Source organism: Eriocheir sinensis, chromosome 64 (genome assembly GCF_024679095.1).
Source record: "Eriocheir sinensis breed Jianghai 21 chromosome 64, ASM2467909v1, whole genome shotgun sequence".
NCBI lineage: Eukaryota > Metazoa > Arthropoda > Malacostraca > Decapoda > Varunidae > Eriocheir > Eriocheir sinensis.
The window spans coordinates 2,548,648-2,565,266 of NC_066572.1; the positions used below are offsets into that span (position 1 = coordinate 2,548,648).

Here is a 16,619-nt window from a genome sequence, read left to right on the forward strand (position 1 = left end):
GGTTGGGTGGAGGGGAGAAGAAAGGGAGGGGATGTCGGGAAGAGAAGAAGGAGAGAAAGTGAGTCTGGGGTCGAAGTAGAAGGGGGAGAAGAGGGGAGAATTAGGAGTGAAGATGGGAGGGGAGTGGGGAGAAGGGGAGAGGAGGAAGGGAAAGAAGAGTATACAGTAGAAGTGGTGGGGAGTGGGGAGGAGAGGGAGAAAAGATGGGTAGATGGAGTAAAATAGAAATGAAGGTGAATGGGGAGAAAGGGGAGGAGGGGGAAGGGAAATGGGGAAGGAGGAGGAAAGGGAGATGGGAGGAGGTTAGCGCCATCATCATCTCTTCCCTTTCATCTTTTTCTTCTTTATCAGACGAAGATAGATATGTCCACGTGTCTTAAGATAACACACACACACACACACACGCACACACACACACACACACACGGGTACCCTCTCCTCACACGAACACGCACACTCCCTCCCTCACACTTCGACATGCAAGCTCTCCTTTTTCTAATATCGTGCGTCGCGGTGGTTGTGGTCGTGGGCGGCAGTGGTAGGATGGTGGAGGTGGTGTTGGGGAGCGGGGGCGTTGTGAGGGGGGCGCAGAGGACCAGTAAGGGGGGCAAGGGGTATTTTGCCTTCTCTGCTATCCCATTTGCCGAGCCCCCCGTGGACAGGAAAAGGTTCATGGTGAGTAGGCCTAAGACATTTTATTTTTCGTTTTTGTAGATAAATTTTTGTGTTATTTTTCTTCTCATTCATTCTGGTTGTGAGTAAGAATTCTTTGTTTTTTGTTATAGAAATTTGTGTTTTTTCTGATTAGTAAAGAAAATAACGTTAAGGTGAGTAAGACATTTTATTTTTCGTTTTTGTAGAGAAATTTTTGTCTATTGTTTTTTTCCTCATTCAGTCCGTTTGTGAGTAAGATTTTTTTGTTTTTTGTTATAGAAATTTGTGTTTATTTTTCTGATTAGTAAAGAAAATTATGTCAAGGTGAGTTAGACATTTTATTTTTCGTTTTTGTAGAGAAATTTTTGTTATATTTTTTCTTCATTCATTTTGTCTGTGAGTAAGAATTCTTTGTTTTTTGTTATAGAAATTTGTCTATTTTTATGATTGGTAAAGAAAATAATAATGTCAAGCTTGTTTCGAATTGTATAAAGTAAGATATTTTTTTGTTTGTTTTTGTTTTTTATTTGCATTTTTTTATTTACATAGAAATTAAGTTTTTTTTTTAAATTGCTAAAGAAAAAAATGATTAGCTTATTTGAAACTTACTGAAATTCATCTCGTTTTTATTACTTTTTTTTATCACTAAACAAAAAAAAAAAATTCTTTAGGTTTACGGTACAGAGGAAGGGTCACACTACCACCAGGGTCATAAAACTACCCCTGGAAATGCCCACAGCTCCCACGAAAGCCTTGTCAAATGTGTGTTTCTTTAGGTTCACGGTACAGAGAAAGGGTCACACTACCCCCAGGATCATAAAACTACCCCTGGAAATGCCCACAACTCCTACGAAAGCCTTGTCAAATATGTGTTTCTTTAGGTTCACGGTACAGAGGAAAGGTCACACTACCACCAGGGTCATAAAACTACCCCTGGAAATGCCCACAGTTCCCACGAAAGCCTTGTCAAATGTGTGTTTCTTTAGGTTCACGGTACAGAGGAAGGGTCACACTACCACCAGGGTCATGAAACTATCCCTGGAAATGCCCACAACTCTCACGAAAGCCTTGTCAAATATGTGTTTCTTTAGGTTCACCGTACAGAGGAAGGGTCACACTACCACCAGGGTCATAAAACTACCTCTGGAAATGCCCACAACTCCCACGAAAGCTCTGTCAAATGTGTGTTTCTCTAGGTTCATGGTACTGAGGAAGGGTTACACTACCACCAGGGTCATAAGACTACCCCTGGAAATGCCCACAGTTCCCACGAAAGCCTTGTCAAATGTGTGTTTCTTTAGGTTCATGGTACAGAGGAAGGGTCACACTACCACCAGGGTCATAAAACTACCCCTGGAAATGCCCACAACTCCCACGAAAGCCTTGTCAAATGTGTGTTTCTTAAGGTTCATGGTACAGAGGAAGGGTCACACTACCACCAGGGTCATAAAACTACCCCTGGAAATGCCCACAACTCCCACGAAAGCCTTGTCAAATGTGTGTTTCTTTAGGTTCATGGTACAGAGGAAGGGTCACACTACCACCAGGGTCATAAAACTACCCCTGGAAATGCCCACAACTCCCACGAAAGCCTTGTCAAATGTGTGTTTCTTTAGGTTCACGGTACAGAGGAAGGGTCACACTACCACCAGGGTCATAAAACTACCCCTGGAAATGCCCACAACTCCCACGAAAGCCTTGTCAAATGTGTGTTTCTTAAGGTTCATGGTACAGAGGAAGGGTCACACTACCACCAGGGTCATAAAACTATCCCTGGAAATGCCCACAACTCCCACGAAAGCCTTGTCAAATGTGTGTTTCTTTAGGTTCACGGTACAGAGGAAGGGTCACACTACCACCAGGGTCATGAAACTACCCCTGGAAATGCCCAGAACTCCCACGAAAGCCTTGTCAAATAATGTCAAGCTAATCTTTTTGCTCTATTTTGTTATATTATTTCTTTTCCAATATTTTATACTTTGATTCTGTTATTTGTTGATACTGAGTTCATTTCTTATTTCTTATTTTTTCTCATTTATTTTGCAAGTGATTCTACGTATTGATTTCTTATTTCCGTATTTTCTTTTAATAAGTAATTCTTGACGTGCGGGTCATTAAGATGTTTCAATATACTCAAGTGTTTTCTGCATGTGTGGTTAACAGGTGTGCATAGCAAGTGTGATTTTCTGTTTTTCATTTTTACTTTATTTTACTATATTTTATTACGTTCGGCCCATAGCTTGGTTGGCCCTGTCCGTTATGGCGCGGGCAGGTGTTTATAGTGGCGCCATCTTGCCTGGCTCATGCTGCCCCTCCTCTTCTTCCTCTTCCTCTCCCTCTTCCTCTTTATTCTCTTCTCCTCCACCTTCTCTTCCCCTTTCTTCCTCCTCCTCCTCCTCCTCTTCTTCTTTCTATTCCTTCTCTTCCACCATCATCATCTCTTCTTCCTCTTCCTTCTTCTTTTTTCATCTCTTTCTTCTTCTTCTTTCCCTCACTTGAGCCTCGGGAGAGTGTCGCCAGAATTTTTGTTTTTTGTTATAGAAATTTGTGTTTTTTTTAGGATTAGTAAAGAAAATAATGTCAAGCTTGTTTCGAGTTATTTATTGTAAGATATTTTTTGTTTGTTTTGTTTTGTTAGCATTTTTTCATCATGAGAGAGAGAGAGAGAGAGAGAGAGAGAGAGAAATTAGCTTACATTCTCTCTCTCTCTCTCTATCTCTCTCTCTCCCTTGGCGGGGCTCGAACCTTGGGCCTTGGAACACTACGCCCGCACGCTAACCACTCAGCCAACGCCTCGATCCCTGGTTGTTCTCACCCCCCTCTACCCCTCACACAGCCTCACATTCTCCCCCTCCCCTCTTTTCGCCCCCTTCTCACCCCCTTCCCCCCCCCCTCAGCCCCCCGTGCCGCTGCCCCCCCTGGAAGGAGTGCTGGACGCTACCCAAGACGGCCCCCCGTGTGCCCAAGCCGCCCTGGGGATTTCTGAAGGGGAGGAAGACTGCTTGCACCTCTACGTCTATACCCCTGAGGTAATACACACACACACACACACACACACACACACACACACTCTTTCACACCTCTCCTGCCCCCCCCCCCTCTCCCCCCACTCACATGCCTCCCCCCCTCTTACCAACCCCCCCCTCCCCCCTTCACATACCCCCCCCCACCCTCCCTTCATTACCAACCTCCCCCCTCATCACCCCTCCACATGACCCTCCCTCCCCCTCCCCCGCTCTCCCACCCCCACTAACCCCCCCTCCCCCCCCTCCCCCCCAGGTTCCTATCGCCGGGGGGTCAAACGTGAGTCTCCCCGTGGTGGTCTGGCTACACGGTGGGAGTTTCGTGGTGGGGGGCGCCGCTCCCCTGGATGAGTCTCTGCTGATGGACAGACCCCTGGTGTTGGTGATTCCCCAGTACCGCCTCGGCCTCCTGGGTAAAGGGGGGAGAAGGGGAGGAAGGGGGGAGAAAGGGAGTGGGAGAGGAGGAAGGGAGGAAGGGAGGAGGAATAGGGAGGGGAGAATGAAAGAGTGGGGAAGAATGGGGAGTGGGAGGGGGAGGAAGGGGTGTGGAGGAGGAAGAGAGAGAGAGAGAGAGAGAGAGAGAGAGAGAGAGGTCTCTCTCTCTCTCTCACTCTCTCTCTCTCTCTCTCTCTCTCTCTCTCTCTCTCTCTCTCTCTCTCTCTCATTATTTTTATTACAATTATCAAATTTATCTCAATTATTTTCATTATTCTTCATTTCCTCCTCCTCTTCTTCCTCTTCCTCCTCCTCCTCATTCTTCTCTTCTCCTCCACCTCTTCTCCTTTCTCTCTCTCCCCTCTCCTCCTCCTCCTCCTCCTCCTCCTCTTCTCTTCCCCTTTTCTCTCTCTCCCCTCTCCTCCTCCTCCTCCTCTTCCTCTTTCTTTTCCTTCTCTTCCACCATCATCACTTTCTCTTCCTCTCTCTTTCTTCTTCTTTTCTCTTCCTTCTTTCTTTCTTTCTTTCGCTCACTTCTTCCTTTCTTTATTCCTTCTTTCTCTCACTATTTCTTTCTATCTTCTTTTTTTCATCAATATTTCTTTCTTTTTCTTTCTTTCTCTCCTTTAATTTCTTTCTTTCCTTTCTCCTTTCTTTCGTTCACCTCTTCTTCCTTTCTCTCTCTTTCTTTCATCATTATCTTTCTTTATTTCTTCTTTCCCTCTCTTCTTTCTTTCTTTCCCTCTCCTCTTCTTCCCTTCTTTCTTCATTATTTCTTCCTTTCTCCTTCCTTCTCTTCCTTCCCCTTCCTTCCCCTTCTTTCCTTCCTCACCACCATCTCCTCCTCCTTCTCCTCCTTCAATCCCATTCTTTCCCTCACCTCCTCCCTCGCTCTCTCTCCCCCCAGGGTTCTTCCACACACCCACAGGGACGGCCACTGGTAACATGGGCATGATGGACCAGGTGGCGGCTCTCCAGTGGGTACAAGACAACATCGGGGCCTTTGGTGGTGACCCGGGGCTGGTTACGTTGGCGGGAGACTGTGGGGGCGGGGCAGCTGCTATATACCACATGCTGTCTCCTCTGTCCAGTGGTAAGTATGGGCTGTTAGTATGTTGTTAGTATGTTTGTGTGGTAGTATGTTTGTGTTAGTTTGTCAGTATGTTAGTCGGTATATCGCGTTAGTATGCTGGATAGGGATGAGAGATTGTACATATTGAGTAACTCTTGCATAAGGAAATTGGACAGCGCAGGGATAAAATATAATGAATGTAGCCTACCGATTAACTCTTGTGTTAGGCCTATTTGGGCTATACAAGGCAGCTCCTGCAAATCTAACCCCGCCTAATCTCACTATCCATGAATATATCTCTTTTAAGACTCGAGGGGTAATTTTGTCTGGACCTGGAGCTTTTCTTACTTTAATCTTTTCAATTGTGCGTAAAATGTCACTTTCTACGATGCGCACGCCACTTAACACCTTTTCGGTCCTTCTAACCTCCGGCGGTTGAGGTGATGAACAATCCCCCCCTAATCCATTCCCTCTCACTCCCACTGTCCCACATACTCCCCATTCCTCCCCTCTCCCCCTCGCAGGCCTATTCCATCGCGTGCTCTTTCATCGCTTCACTGTCCAATTTCCTTATGCAAGAGTTCACCTGCGTTTTCACTCCTTCATCCCTCTCGCTCCAACCCACTCCCCACATCCCCTCTCAATCCCCACACCTTCCCCACTCATATCCCTCTCTCCCTCTCCCCCACAGGCCTCTTCCATCGCGTGCTCTCTCATCGCTTCACTGTCCAATTTCCTTATGCAAGAGTTTACCTGCGTTTTCACTCCTTCATCCCTCTCGCTCCAACCCACTCCCCACATCCCCTCTCAATCCCCACACCTTCCCCACTGATATCCCTCTCTCCCTCTCCCCCACAGGCCTCTTCCATCGCGTGCTCTCTCATCGCTTCACTGTCCAATTTCCTTATGCAAGAGTTCACCTGCGTTTTCACTCCTTCATCCCTCTCGCTCCAACCCACTCCCCACATCCCCTCTCAATCCCCACACCTTCCCCACTCATATCCCTCTCTCCCTCTCCCCCACAGGCCTCTTCCATCGCGTGCTCTCTCATCGCTTCGTTGTCCAATTTCCTTATGCAAGAGTTTACCTGCGTTTTCACTCCTTCATCCCTCTCGCTCCACATCCCCTCTCAATCCCCACACCTTCCCCACTCATATCCCTCTCTCCCTCTCCCCCTCGCAGGCCTATTCCATCGCGTGCTCTCTCATCGCTTCACTGTCCAATTTCCTTATGCAAGAGTTTACCTGCGTTTTCACTCCTTCATCCCTCTCGCTCCAACCCACTCCCCACATCCCCTCTCTATCCCCACACCCTCCCCACTCATATCCCTCTCTCCCTCTCCCCCACAGGCCTCTTCCATCGCGTGCTCTCTCATCGCTTCACTGTCCAATTTCCTTATGCAAGAGTTCACCTGCGTTTCACTCCTTCATCCCTCTCGCTCCACAGCCCCTCTCAATCCCCACACCTTCCCCACTCATATCCCTCTCTCCCTCTCCCCCACAGGCCTCTTCCATCGTGTTCTCTCCCTCTCCGGCTCGCCCCTCTCCCCCTGGGCGCTCTACACCAATAATCACCGCTTCATGCTCATCCTCGCTAACTACGTGAAGTGCCCCGCCCATGACCAGCGCCTCACCGTCAAGTGCTTTCAGGAGGTGGACCTATGGGAGCTTCTTGACCCCGTGCAGATGCTATGTGAGGTCAGGTTTACATAGATTTACATAGATATACTGACCCTAACCTAACCTAACCTAAGATGTTGTGTGAGGTGGTTTACATAGGTTTACATAGACCCTAACCTAACCTAAGAATTACTAGAGCCCTTACAGATGTTGAGAGGTCAGGTTTACATAGATATACAGACCCCACTGACCCCAACCTAACCTAACCTAACCTAAGAATTAATAGACCCCTTGCAGATGTAGTGAGGTCAGGTTTACATAGATTTACATAGATATACAGACCCCACTGACCCCAACCTAACCTAACCTAACCTTAGAATTAATAGACCCCTTGCAGATGTAGTGAGGTCAGGTTTACATAGATTTACATAGATATACAGACCCCACTGACCCCAACCTAACCTAACCTAAGAATTAATAGACCCCTTGCAGATGTAGTGAGGTCAGGTTTACATAGATTTACATAGATATACAGACCCCACTGACCCCAACCTAACTTAACCTAACCTAAGAATTAATAGACCCCTTGCAGATGTTGTGAGGTGAAATTTACATAGATTTACATAGACTGTGAGGTGAGATTTACATAGATTTACATAGATATACAGAACCCACTGACCCTAACTTCACCAAACCTAACCTAAGAATTGCTAGACCCCTTGCAGATGTTGTGAGGTCAAGTTTACATAGATTTACATAGATATACAGACCCCCACTGACCCTAACCTAACCTAACCTAAGAATTGCTAGACCCTTTGAAGATGTGTTGAGAGGTCACATTTACATAGATTTATATAGATTTTCAGACCCCATAGACCCTAACCTAACCTAACCTAATAAAATAAATAGATAAAAGAAAGAAAGAAAGAGAGAGAGAAAGAGGGGGGTTAGAGAGAGAGAGAGAGAGAGAGAGAGAGAGAGAGAGAGAGAGAGTAGATATGGACGATCAATAGATAACACAGATTACGTCTCTCTCTCTCTCTCTCTCTCTCTCTCTCTCTCTCTCTCTCTCTCTCTCTCTCTCTCTCTCTCTCCTTATCTTCCCTCCAATATATATCTTTCCTCCATTTTTCTCTCTTCTCTCCTCTTCCTCCTCTTCCTCATCTCTCTCTCTCCCTCTCTCTTTCTTTCCTCCCTTCTCTTCCCTTCCTCTCCCCTTCCCTTTTCTTTCCTCCTCCTCCTCCTCTTCCTCCTCCTCCTCCTCCTCTTCCTTTCTCCCCTTTCTTTCTTCTTCCCTCTCCGTCTCTTCCCTTCTTCCCTTCCCTTTCCCTTCCTCCTCCTTTCTTTTCCTCTTCTTCCTCCTTCTCTCTCCCTTTCCATCACTCCCCATCACAACCACCAATGCCCCTTCCCCCTTACCTTCCTATCCCATCTTTTCTCTCCATTTTCCCCTTCCTTCCTTCCATTCTCCCCACACACAACCCCCTACATTCACATAGCCCCATCTCTCCCTCCTCCCCTTCCCCATCAATCCCATTATTTTTTCCCTCACCCATTTCCTCTCCTAGCTCTTCTCTCTCTCTCTTTCCCTTCCTCCTAATCCACACACACACACACACACACACACACACACGACCCCCTCCATACACAATCCCATTCCCCATTCCTCCTCATCACCACTACCCATTCCTTACCCCATTTCCTTCCCCATTCTTCTCTCCCTTTCCCTGCCTCCCTCCTCCCCTTTCACACATAATCCTTTCCCACCCCCTTCCCCATTTCCTCCCCCATCACCAGCACCCATTCCCCCTTCCCTTCCCCATCACCCCATCACTCCTTCCCATTCCCTTCCTAAGCATCCAAACTTCCCTCTCTTACCCTTTCCCTTTCTTCCATTTCCCCATTTCCTTCCCTATCACCCCCCCCCCCATCACCAGTACCCATTCCCCCCACAGTCACGTGACCTCATGGTGGGGAATCATCGCTTGGCGCCCACGGTACAGGAGATCGAGAACAGCCACGCCTCGACCCTCTTCCTGCACGCCCATCCCCTTAGACTCCTCCTCCAGCCCCCGACCAACCCCGTCCCCGTGGTGATGGGTGTGACCAAGAACGTGGGGACTTACCTCGTGGACATGTGTGAGGAAATGGGGGGAAATGGGGAATGCTTGGTGATGGAGTGATTGGTAATAGGTGTTTGGTGATAGGGAGCTTGGTGATGAGTGTTTGAAATGGGTAATAAGGAAGGAAATGGGTGTTTTTTAATGGAGGTGTTTGGTGATGGGGCTTTGTTTGATAATGGGGGGGGGGGGGAGGAGTGGTTGGTATGGGGGCTCTGTTTTGGTGATAGAATGTTTGGTGATGGGTACTATCTGGAATGGGTGTTTAAATGGGTAATGGGGAAGGAAATGGGTGGTTTGGAATAGGGGGTTGGTTGGGTGATAGTGTATTAGGAAATGGGTTTTTACAAATGGTGGGTTGCAAATGGTGTTCTAATGGGTAATGGGGATTGGAAAGGGTGTGTTGAGTTTGGTAATGGGGAGGAAATGGGGGTTTTGCTTGGTAATGGGTGTTTGGAATGGTTAATAAATAGGTAATGGGTATCTTGTTTGGTGAAAGGGGGATATTGTAATAGGGGTGATATGTTTGGTAATGGGATGTTTGTTGGTGATGGGGGAATGGATGTACTTGGAATGGGTATTTGAATAGATTTTTTATATATTTTTTTTCTAATTTACGTTTTTTGTTAATAATTTTGATGTTTTTTTTTCCCTTTTTCCTTTTCCTTCCTTCCTTCCCCTCCTTACCTCCCCTCCCTTCCCTTCCCTCCTTCCCTCCTCCCTCTCCCTTCCCTTTCCTTCCCTTCCCGTCCCTTCCCCTCCTTACTCTCCTCCTCCTCCCTCCTCCCCTCTCCCTTCCTTCTCTTCCTTCCTTCCCTCCTCCTCTCCCTTCCCTTTCCTTCCTTCCCTTCCCTTCCCTTCCCTTCCCTTCCTTTCCCCTCCTTACCCTCCCCTCCCTCTCCCTTTCCTTTCCTTCCCTTCCCTTCCCTTCCTTCCTTCTCTTCCTTCCTTCCCCTCCTCCCTCTCCTTCCTTTCCTTCCTTCCCTTCCCTTCCCTTCCCTTCCCCTCCCCTCCCTCTCCCTTCCCTTTCCTTCCCTTCTTTCCTTCCTTCCCTCCCTCCCTCTCCTTCCCTTTCCTTCCCTTCCTTCCTTCCTTTCCCTCCTTACCCTCCCCTCCCCTCCCCTCCCTCCCTTCCTTCCTTCCCTTCCCTCCTCCCCTCCTCCTTCCCTTCCTTCCTTCCTTCCCTTCCCTTCCCCTCGCAGTGCTGTACGACTTCATGAACGACCAGTTGGAGAACGACCCGGAATTTTTGGAACGTATGCTTGAAATGATGATTCGGGAAAGTCGTGAGTATTAGACCTAGTGATGTTGGTGATGGTGATGATGGTGGTGATGGTGGTGATGGTGGTGGTCGTGGTGGTGATGGTGGTGGTGGTGGTCATCCTCCTCCTTTCTCTCTCTCTCTCTCTCTCTCTCTCTCTCTCTCTCTCTCTCTCTCTCTCTCTCTCTCTCTCTCTCTCTCTCTCTCTCCCTTCCCTTCCTTTTTTTCTTCTTCTTAACCCTTTTTCGTTTTCCTCTTCTTCCTCTTCCTTCTCCCCTTCCTTCCTCTCCTCTCCTTCTTTCTTTCCTCCCTCCTCTTCCTTCCTCCTCTTCCTTTCCTTCCTCCTCTTCCTCTTCTTTCCCTCTTTCTTCCCTCCCTTCTCTTCCCTTCCTCTCCCTTCCCTCTCTAATTCTTTTCCTCTCCTTCCCCCTCCTTCTCCGTCCTCCTCTTCCTCCTCTTCCTTCCTCTCCTCTTCCTCCCCTCACCCTCCTCCCCACTCCTCCCCAGGCATCCCCGACGCCGCGACCCACAAGCAAGAGTTCCAGGATTTCTACTTCCCCGATGAGGAATTCAACAACCTCACCGCTCTCCTGCCCGGTCTAGCTAAGGTAAGGCTTCCCCAATCCTTCCCCATCCTTCCCCATCCTTCCCCAACCTTCCCCCAACCTTCCCCATTCTTCCCCAACCTTCCCTAACCTTCCCCGTCCCTCCTTCTTCTTCCTCCTCTTTCCCCTTCTTCCCCATCCTTCCCCAACCTTCCCCATCCTTCCCCAACCTTTCCCAACCTTCCCCAGCCTTCCCCCACCTTCCCCGTCCCTCCTTCCTCTTCCTCCTCTTCCCCCTTCTTCCCCTTCTTCCCCATTCTGTCCCACCCTTCCCCATCTTTCCCCAACCTTCCCCATCTTTCCCCTACCTTCCCCAGCCTTCCCCATACCTTCCCCGTCCCTCCTTCCTCTTCCTCCTCTTCCCCTTCTTCCCCTTCTTCCCCATTCTTCCCCACCCTTTCCTATCCTTCCCCACACCTTCCCCAACCTTCCCATTCTTCCCCAACCTTCCCTAACCTTCCCCGTCCCTCCTTCCTCTTCCTCCTCTTCCCCCTTCTTCCCCAAGCTTTCCTCAACCTTCCCCATCCTTCCCCAACCTTCCCCAACATTCCTCAACCGTTCCCCAACCCTCCTTACTCTTCCCCATCCTTCCCCATCCTTTCCTGACCCTTCCCCAAGTTCATTCCCTATTCTTTCCCTTCCCCCTTCCTTCATCCTCTTCCCCATTCTTCCCCATCCTTCCCCAACCATTCCCCAACCTCTAACACCTTCTTCCCCTTCATCTCCTTACTCCTTTTCATCCCCCCTTTCCTTCCCCTCTTCCCCTCACTCTTCCCCACTCCCATCCTCCCCTTCCCCTTCCTTCCCCATCCTCCCCATGTACATTCTAACCCCATCCTTTTTCCCTCATTTCCCTTCCCTTCTTTTCCTTTCCCTCCCTTCCCTTCCCTTCTCCTCCCCTTCCATACCTAACCTTCCCCAATGCCATTCCCCAACTGTAATTCCCTATTCTTCCCCTTCCCTTCCCCCCTTCCCCCTTCTTACCCAACCATACCCTTTCTTCCACCTCCTTCTAATAATAATAATAATAATAATAATAATAATAATAATAATAATAATAATAATAATAATAATAATAATAATAACAGATGCTGGGAGACATTCATTACCACGCGGGCATCCTCGGCGCTGCCTCGTACATGTCTGAACACGTTGACACCCGAGTGATGAGGTGAGTGGGTCAGTCTCTCTCTCTCTCTCTCTCTCTCTCTCTCTGGTACTCACTCTAAATCACACTTTTTTTCGATTTCTTTCTCTCTCTCTCTCTCTCTCTCTCTCTCTCTCTCTCTCTCTGGTACTTACTCTAAATCACACTTTTTTTCGATTTCTTTCTTTCTCTCTCTCTCTCTCTCTCTCTCTCTCTCTGGTAATTACTCTAAATCACATACTTTTTTCGTTTTCTTTCTTTTTCTTTATTTTTCTTTCGTTTTCTCTCTCTCTCTCTCTCTCTCTCTCTCTCTCTCTCTCTCTCTCTCTCTCTCTCTCTCTCTCTCTCTCTCTCTCTCTCTCTCTCTCTCTCTCTCTCTCCTTACCACATCCCTCTCCCTCTCCCTCTTCATCCCCCTCTCCCCTCTCACCCCCTACCCCGCTCCCCCCAGGTTCGAATTCGAGGGGGGGCCAAGTCTCTTCACCCAGCGCCACCCGGACCCCCAGGCGGCGCCCCCCCTGCCCCCCACGGCCGGCCACGGGGACGAGGTGGCCCTGATCTTACCTGAGGAGCGCCGGTCCCTTACACCTGAGCAAGAGAGGGCCAGCGCGCGCCTCCTTGATATGGTGGAAAATTTTGCGTATGGAAGGTGAGTGAGAGGGAGAGTGAGGGGGAGAGTGAGGTGAGCTTAGGTTAGGTAAGGTGAATATGAGGTGACAGTGAGGTGAATATGTGGTGAAAATGAAGTGAAAGTGAGATTAAAATAAGGTTAGGCAAGGGTAGGTTAGATTAGGATAAAGTTAGGTGAGATCAGAATAGGGTTAAGTAAGGTTAGGTATGCTTAGGTTAGGTAAAATTAGGTGAGATTGGGGTAAGTTAGATGATGTTAGGTAAGATAAAGTTAGTGAGATTGGGGTAAGTTAGATGATGTTAGGTAAGGTTAGGTAAGTTTAAGTAAGGATAAGTAAGGTTAGATAGGGTCTCTCTCTTTCTCTCTCTCTCTATCTCCCTATCTCTATCTCTTTGTCTATCTCTATCTATCTCTTTAAGTTAGATGATGTTAGGTAAGGTTAGGTAAGTTTAAGTAAGGATAGGTAAGGTTAGATAGGGTCTCTCTCTTTCTCTCTGTCTCTATCTCCCTATCTCTATCTATTTGTCTATCTCTATCTATCTCTTTAAGTTAGATGATGTTAGGTAAGGTTAGGTAAGGTTAGGTAAGGTTAGACATGGTCTCTCTCTTTCTCTCTCTCTCTCTCTATCTCCCTATCTCTATCTCTTTGTCTATCTCTATCTATCTCTTTAAGTTAGATGATCTTAGGTAAGGTTAGGTAAGGTTAAGTAAGGATAGGTAAGGTTAGATAGGGTCTCTCTCTTTCTCTCTCTCTCTATCTCCCTATCTCTATCTCTTTGTCTATCTCTATCTATCTCTTTAAGTTAGATGATGTTAGGTAAGGATAGGTAAGGTTAGGTAAGGTTAGATAGGTTCTCTCTCTTTCTCTCTGTCTCTCTGTCTCCCTATCTCTATCTCTTTGTCTATCTCTATCTATCTCTTTAAGTTAGATGATGTTAGGTAAGGTTAGGTAAGGATAGGTAAGGATAGGTAAGGTTAGATAGGTTCTCTCTGTCTCTCTATCTCCCTATCTCTATCTATTTGTCTATCTCTATCTATCTCTTTAAGTTAGATGATGTAAGGTAAGGTTAGGTAAGGATAGGTAAGGTTAGATAAGGTTAGATAGGTTCTCTCTGTCTCTATCTCCCTATCTCTATCTATTTGTCTATCTCTATCTATCTCTTTAAGTTAGATGATGTAAGGTAAGGTTAGGTAAGGATAGGTAAGGTTAGGTAAGGTTAGATAGGTTCTCTCTTTCTCTCTGTCTCTCTATCTCCCTATCTCTATCTATTTGTCTATCTCTATCTATCTCTTCATATGTCTATCTTTCTTACTGTCTACCTACTCCCCCATCAATCTCTACCTCTATCTTTATCTATCTCCATATATCTCTATATTTTACTTTCATATATTGATTTTACGTTTATCTTCCTATCTCTCTATCTTACTGTATCTATCATCATCTCTCTCTCTCTCTCTCTCTCTCTCTCTCTCTCTCTCTCTCTCTCTCTCTCTCTCTCTCTCTCTCTCTCTCTCTCTCTCACCCTATCCCCAGGCCCCCACGTGAAGACTGGCCGAAATTCACCCGGGACGAACTCTCCTCCCTGGTCTTCACGGCCGAGGGAGAGTTCGCCACGCAGCCCTTCTCGGCACCGGACAGAACAGAGATGCTGGGCCGAATAAACGCCTGGCTCCATCGTAAGGTTCTGAAGGAGATGAAGGAGGAGGAGGAGGAAGAGGATGGTAGTAGTAATAGTAGTAGTAGAAGGGATGAACTGTAGTGAGTTAGTGATGATGTTAGTGGTGATGATGATGGTGGTGTTAGTGGTATTGATGGTGATGGAAGGTATTATTTTCTATTCCTCATTGTTTTATTTCTTGTTTTAATTTCGTTCTTGTTTTAAAATTAAGTTGTTTATATATAAGAAAGATCAATTTGGAGTCTTTTGTTTTAAACGTGTTCTGTTCGTGTTTTGGTGAAATAAATGGAAGTGGATTTGTTTGTTTATGTTAGATTATGTTTTTTTGGGGGGTCACACACACACACACACACACACACACACACACACACACACACACACATACACACACTTGAGGAGTTTACTAATTGGTGTTTTGTTAATGATGATGAAGAGGAGGAGGAGGAGGAGGAGGAAGAGGGAATTATATAAGGAAAATGATGGAAAATAAAGAAGGAATTAGAGGAAAGGAGGAGGAGAAGAAAGAGGAGGATGAAGAGGAGGAGGAGGAGGAGGAAGATGAAAGAAAGAAAATAAGAATAAATATGAATGATAAAAAAACGAAAGAAGAGAGAGAGAGAGAGAGAGAGAGAGAGAGAGAGAAAAGAATTAGAGAATAAAAGAAATGGTAAGTAAGTCTCTCTCTCTCTCTCTCTCTCTCTCTCTCTCTCTCTCTCTCTCTCTCTCTCTCTCTCTCTCTCTCTCTCTCCTGGATTGCTATTGGCTGCTTCATCGTTGCTTCCTCCTCCTCCTCCTCCTCCTCCTCCTCCTCCTCTTCTTCCTCCTCCTCCTCTTCCTTCATGTCTAGTTTCTCCTCCTCTTCCTCCTTAGTTTCCTTTTCTCTCTTCTTCTTCTTCTTCTTCTTCTTCTTCTTCTTCTTCTTCTTCTTCTTCTTCTTCTTCTTCTTCTTCTTCTTCTTCTTCTTCTTCTTCACTGTCCTTCCTCTTCCATATCTACTTCTGCATTGCTCCTCCTCCTCCTCTTCTTCCTCCTCCTCCTCCTCCTCCTCCTCCTCCTCCTCCTCCTCCTCTTCCTACTCTTTGACCTCCTTTTGTCTTCTAATCTCCATCATTTGTCTCCTTTTCCTCCTCCTCCTCCTCTCCTTCTCCTCCTCCTCCTCCTCCTCCTCCTCTGTCCCTATTCTACTCTTCCTGTTCTTCCTTAACCATTCCTCCTCGTCTTCCTCCTCTTCTTCTTCCTCCTCTTCTTCCTCCTCTTCTTCCCTTCCTCCTCTTCTTCCCTTCCTCTTCCTCTTCCTCTTCCTTACTGTCTACCGCTTCCTCAACTTTATCTCTTCCTCCTCCTCCTCCCCCTCCTCCTCCTCCTCCTCTTCCTCTTCCTCCTCCCTCCTCCTATTATATATATTACTCCTCTTTCCTTCCCCTCCTCCTCCTCCTCCCCCTCCTCCTCCTCCTCCTCTCCTCCTCCTCCTCCTCCTCCTCCTCCTTCCTTCCTCCTCCTCCTCCTCCTTTTTGGCGCCAGTAGATCGATCCTATGCTTAGTCTGGCGCCAGAGAGAGAGAGAGAGAGAGAGAGAGAGAGAGAGAGAGAGAGAGCTAATATGATTTCAGGCTCTCAAAAGATACAACCTCGTCTATCTTACTAAATAATTAACCCCTCTCTCTCTCTCTCTCTCTCTCTCTCTCTCTCTCTCTCTCTCTCTCTCTCTCTCTCGGTAAACAGGATAAGATTAAGATAAATTTGCATGGTTAAAGAAAATAAGAAAGAGAGAAAGACAGAATTAAAAAGAAAGGAAGAAAGTGAAACAGAGGAAATAAACGATAATAGAAAATTGAACGAAAGGAGAATAAGAGATAGAGAATGATAAAGATAGGAAAAGGGAAAAAAGGAAGAAAGAACAGGAGAGGAAAGAGAAAGGAAGAAAAAGGAGGAAAAATAGCGATAAGAGGAAATGAAAGGAAATTAGAAGAAAAGAAAATGAGGAAGAAAAGAGGAAAAGAAGACGATATATCAAAACAAAAGAAGAAAAACAGGAAGAGAAACAAAGAAAAAAACAAAAGGAAGGAAAAGAAAGGAAGAAAAGAGGAAAAGAAGACAATATACCAAAACAAAAGAAGAAAATCAGGAAAAAACGAAGAAAACAACAAAAGGAAGAAAAAGAAAGGAAGAAAAGAAGACAAGATACTAGAACAAAAGAAGAAAACAGGAAGAAAAAAAGAAAGAAGAAAAGAGGAAAAGAAGACAATATACCAAAACAAAAGAAGAAAAACGAGAAAAAAAGAAATAATAAAAAAATATGAATAAAATTTGTAGTAAAGAGAGAAATAGAAATAAAGAAAGAGAGAAACGAAAGAAAGAAAAAAATATTAAAAAA

General features: G+C 46.4%; 1 protein-coding gene across 1 annotated transcript; it reads left to right on the forward strand.

The window, feature by feature from the left end:
- Nucleotides 1–285: 285 nt before the first annotated feature.
- On the forward strand, nt 286–14,544 carry LOC126987239 (cocaine esterase-like). The gene is made up of 11 exons (XM_050844071.1): nt 286–675; nt 3,552–3,683; nt 3,934–4,090; nt 5,020–5,205; nt 6,688–6,881; nt 8,759–8,942; nt 10,126–10,209; nt 10,692–10,792; nt 11,878–11,960; nt 12,388–12,585; nt 14,102–14,544. Exons 1-11 carry the CDS (start codon nt 364–366, stop codon nt 14,325–14,327), a joined length of 1,857 nt encoding a protein of 618 aa, XP_050700028.1. The 5' UTR covers nt 286–363; the 3' UTR covers nt 14,328–14,544.
- Nucleotides 14,545–16,619: the final 2,075 nt, after the last annotated feature.